The 4,374-nt window shown below is 41.6% G+C and overlaps 1 protein-coding gene across 1 annotated transcript; it reads right to left on the reverse strand.

The window, feature by feature from the left end:
• Positions 1–1,094: 1,094 nt before the first annotated feature.
• On the reverse strand, positions 1,095–1,331 carry LOC110546910 (mitotic-spindle organizing protein 1-like). The gene has a single exon (XM_060376909.1). The coding sequence runs from the start codon at positions 1,329–1,331 to the stop codon at positions 1,095–1,097; it is 237 nt and encodes a 78-aa protein (XP_060232892.1).
• Positions 1,332–4,374: the final 3,043 nt, after the last annotated feature.

The following is a 4,374-nucleotide window of genomic DNA, read 5'->3' on the forward strand; positions in this document are numbered from 1 at the left end:
CCCCATTTCTCTCCTGGCTGATTTCACTATGTCCCTTTTGCCTTTCTGGATGCAAGTGTTTCTACAAAATTGGTGTTTTGAATAGCACTGTTCGCGCAGCTTAACTGCCTCAAAAGAGGGGGTGCATGGTCATTTTCTTTACACCAAAATGATTTTATTTTTGTCCCTGACAACATGCATGATACTGCCATTATTACTGGTTTATTAAATATTACTTATGCACTCATTAAAAATATGTTTACATTTAAAAATGTGATACAATAAGGAAGTGAAGTATAGACACAATAAACAGATCCTTGCTCAATGTATTTTGTTTGTTTCATACAGTCTACAAAATAACAATCTACAAAATCATAAATAAAACTATCAACTCTATGGCTTAGAAATACCTACAGATTGTGACGTTTGAGAAAGTACTGTTTGATTTTATACCTAACAGGCCCTCTATGCATATCACCAATCAAATGGTTCTTACAAGTTCTTACTGTCCCCCAACTTGGGAGAGTTGCCTATAATAGACCTTTTCAGTTTAATTAGTAAAAATGTCATGCATTTAAAAAGTCAAAATAGCTACAAGCCAAGATTTTCTCTGTTGAGTTTTGGTCTCACTATGTTGCCTATATAGCCCAAGCTGGCTTGCAATTCACACTTCTTCTTCCTCAGCCTTCTAATAGCAGAAAACAACAACAACAAAAAGTGATCAACAGATTAGGTTAATAGCAGAGAAGGTAGTTACTTAATTAGTAAATCTTTTAAAAACTGCTTCTGCCTGTCTAAAAAGAAAAGGCAGAAAAATGAATGCTTGTATGTCATTTAAATGGCATGGTACCAAAATGAAAATATAAGAACCAAAAATTCAGATTAAATCCATATTAAACTTTCAAAAATATTCTATTGAGATTCTGTAACAGGAACCGAACCAATACCATCACAATTATTTTTGAACCACCATTTGAGTTAAAGCTTTAGTAGTAAAAATAATGCTACAAAATTTTTCTTTAAATCATACTTACAGTACTTGGACATAGTGAGTACAATGCAATCTTCAGATTTTCTTGCCAAGATTGACATCTCTCCTCAGGACCTCCCAGAAGTCAGCTTGTATTTTCAGCAGCCTTCAGTGCTTCAGTACCCTTGCGGAGCTCCTGAATGACAGATGATAAGGCTTCTTGGTGGATTCCTTGTTCACAAAGCTGTACACAAATACACAGCATTGCCATATCTAAACTGGTATTCAAAATCCTTGAAATCTCAAGCAGAACTTCCATGGTCTCCCTCACCGTGTTCAGGTTGGTGAAGGCTGCAGCTCGGGTACTGCTGCCGCTTGCCATGGAGAGAGAGCTCTGGGCCTGTGGGAGAGGGCCTCAACACGGAACCCGCACATGGTCTATTTTATTAAATTTTTATTTTTTATATTAATTACATTTTTTTTCACTTTGTATCTCAGCTGTAGACGCCTCCCAACTCCCTCCAAGTCCTACTTTCCCTCCATCATCTCCTCCTATGCACCTCTCCAAGTCCATGTATAGGGGAGGTCCTCCTCCTCTTCCTGACCCTAGCCTATCAGGTCTCATGAGGACTGGCTGCGCTGTCCTCCTCTGTGGCCTGGCCAGGATGTTCCCCCATCCAGGGGAGGCAGTCAAAGAGCTAGACACTGAGTTCAGGTCAGAGACAGTCCCTGTTCCCCTTACTATGGCACCCACTTGGAGCCTGAGCTGCCATGGTCTATATCTGAGCAGGGGTTCTAGGTTATATCCATGAATGGTCCTTGGTTGGAGTATCAGTCTCAGAAAAGATCCCTATGCCCAAATATTTCATTCTTTTGCTCTCCTTGTGGAGCTCCTGTCCTCTCCAGGTCTTACTATTTCCCCCTCTTTCCTAAGATTCCCTGTACTCTGCCCAAAGTTTATGAGTTTCATTATCTGCTTTTATACAATGCTGCGTAGTCTTTCAGAGGCCCTCTGTGGTACACTCCTGCCCTGTTTCCTCTTTTCTCCTTCTTCCAATGTCCCTCCCATTTGCCTTTCTGAGTAAGGATTGATCATCTTACCCAGGGTCCTCCTTCTAGCTCACCTTCTTTAGATGTACAGGTTTTGTAGGTTTATCCTATATTACATGTCTAGTATGCATTTATAAGTGAGTATATGCCGTGTGAGTCTTTCTGTTTCTGGAATACCTCACTCAGGATGATCTTTAAGCTAAGATTTAAAAGTTCTTGGGACTTATGGAGCTAGTAAAAAGGTGATCTTTTGCTACTTTATTCAAAGTGTTAAGTTTGACCTAAATGAAAATCTTTAAAGGAAGATAAAGGACCAGCTGTCTACTGTCTTTGTCATTAACAGAGAGGCACATGCTGACATCTCTCTTCCTCCTTTTCCCTGTCCCTTCCTGTGTCTTCCTTTTCTTCCCCATTCTGCTGGAAACAAACCAGGGGTGTCTACTACTGAGATCAATATGACTATGTGAGAGAACAGTGTTTTGTAGCTATTGAAAGGGTGCAGAAAGCTTTTAGAAGACACAACAGTTCTGGGGATTGTCTCCTGTGGAAGCTTTTAGCCAACAGGTCATGGGACATCTATAAGTCTAGAGCAGGACATCTAGAGGCAACTTTCCATTAGGCCCAGATGCGTTCCCAAAAGAGCTCCATCATCCACGGGGAAAGGGAGTCTTTTCACCAAGAAAGCGACATAAAGCACTGAGGGATGGGGTTTCTGCATTCCCATTTTCCTTCATATGAAAGTGTCCTTATATAGAGACTTTTCAGTTTCTGATGATGCTGCTCTAGTCTGACAACAGCAGAACCTGCTCTTCTGTTGTGGTCCTGAATATGGACAGAAAACACACAGAGGGCCATCACCACAGTGTGGAACGAAGTATGCTCCATGTTAGGTGGTAGTGACCAGGTCCCACCAGGTGGTTTTTCTTGGTTGCTCTATGGTGAGTTTCCTTGATATGCAAAAGCTCTGTGACCCCCCAAATGGCTCTGTTGCCTTGCCATCCTGCTACACATTATGATCTTGTAATGAATGCTCATTCATAGAGGGCCTCTGGAGAAGTCATTCCTTTGTAATCATAAGGGTTTGGGGCAGTTTTCCCGACTTTAACTAAGATTATGGGCTGATAGGCCCATGAAAAGTTGAAACCATCATAAGTGGGACATGCTTCACCCTCCAAATACCACAGATCAATGACCAGTGTGCTGAGGAGTGTCTGCTGTTCCCTCTGTGGTTACACTGAGTGACAGGGGTTATGGCCTCCATCCCTGCCCAGAACTTGGAGGTTATCATTCTGAATTTTTCTTGCTTTAGAGAAAAGATTAAAATTATATTCAAAATATAATTTTACCAAACGTGTTTTGATCCACAACACCATAGAGTCAAAAACTTGTGGGCAAAACGATTTCATTTGGGGACCATTGGTATCCTTATTGAGTCATCTTTGTCTGAAAGTCTCCCCTAGTTCTCCAGCACTTTTTCACTATGAGGCGTCAAGCCTATTGTTGGTGGCTGCGTGTTAGCCGTTTTTGGCATTTAATCTCTGTTCTCTATTTCAAGAACCAGCAGACTCTGCAGAGTAGCAGTAAACAGTTTCACTCTGCTGGCTTAACCCACAGCTACAGAACTTCCCAGAAGTAACTGTGCACAACCCAAAGTGATTAACCATGACTGCATTCGAATACTTCTGTTAAGGGATACTGAAATTCTACATAATTTTCATTTTCATTCTAATCACTTGAAAAATGCAAACAGAATCCTTTAGTCACAGGCTTCACAAAAAACTGGTGTTGAGCCAGAGCTGGCTCATAACTCATTTCCATCAGCACTGGCTCTTTAGGGGCATTTTGTTTTTGCTTTCCCGAGCTACCTCTATATCCTGGAAAGTCTTCTTTATTTTCATACTTCTGTGTTCTTCGAAATAGTTTACATGATACTTATCAAATACAGCTCCAAAGGAAGACCAAATAGAGATTCAAGAAAGCAAGGTTTATCACCTCCTTGGGCCCTGGAGATGTGCAACTTGGAAAAGATCCAAGAAGAGGAATGGACAGGTTGTGGGACTCTTTATTGAACTTTTAAAAATTTCTATTTTTTACACTTTATTCACTTTATATCCTGATTGTAGCCCTCTCCCTCATCTCCTTCCAGCCCTACCCCCTCCTTTTCCCCCACCTATCCCTCTCCCCCAGTCCACTGAAAAGGGGAGTCATCCTTCCTTGTCATCTGCCTCTAATAAATCAGGTCCTATCAGGACTGCCTAAAGCCTCTTCCTCTGTGTCCTGGCAAGGCCACACAAACAGGGGGAAGTGATCAAAGAGTAGGCAACCAAGTTAATCTCAGAGACAGCCCCTGCTCACCTCACTCAGAAACCCACATG

This window comes from Meriones unguiculatus, chromosome 2, assembly GCF_030254825.1.
Source record: "Meriones unguiculatus strain TT.TT164.6M chromosome 2, Bangor_MerUng_6.1, whole genome shotgun sequence".
In the NCBI taxonomy this organism is placed as follows: Eukaryota; Metazoa; Chordata; class Mammalia; order Rodentia; family Muridae; genus Meriones; species Meriones unguiculatus.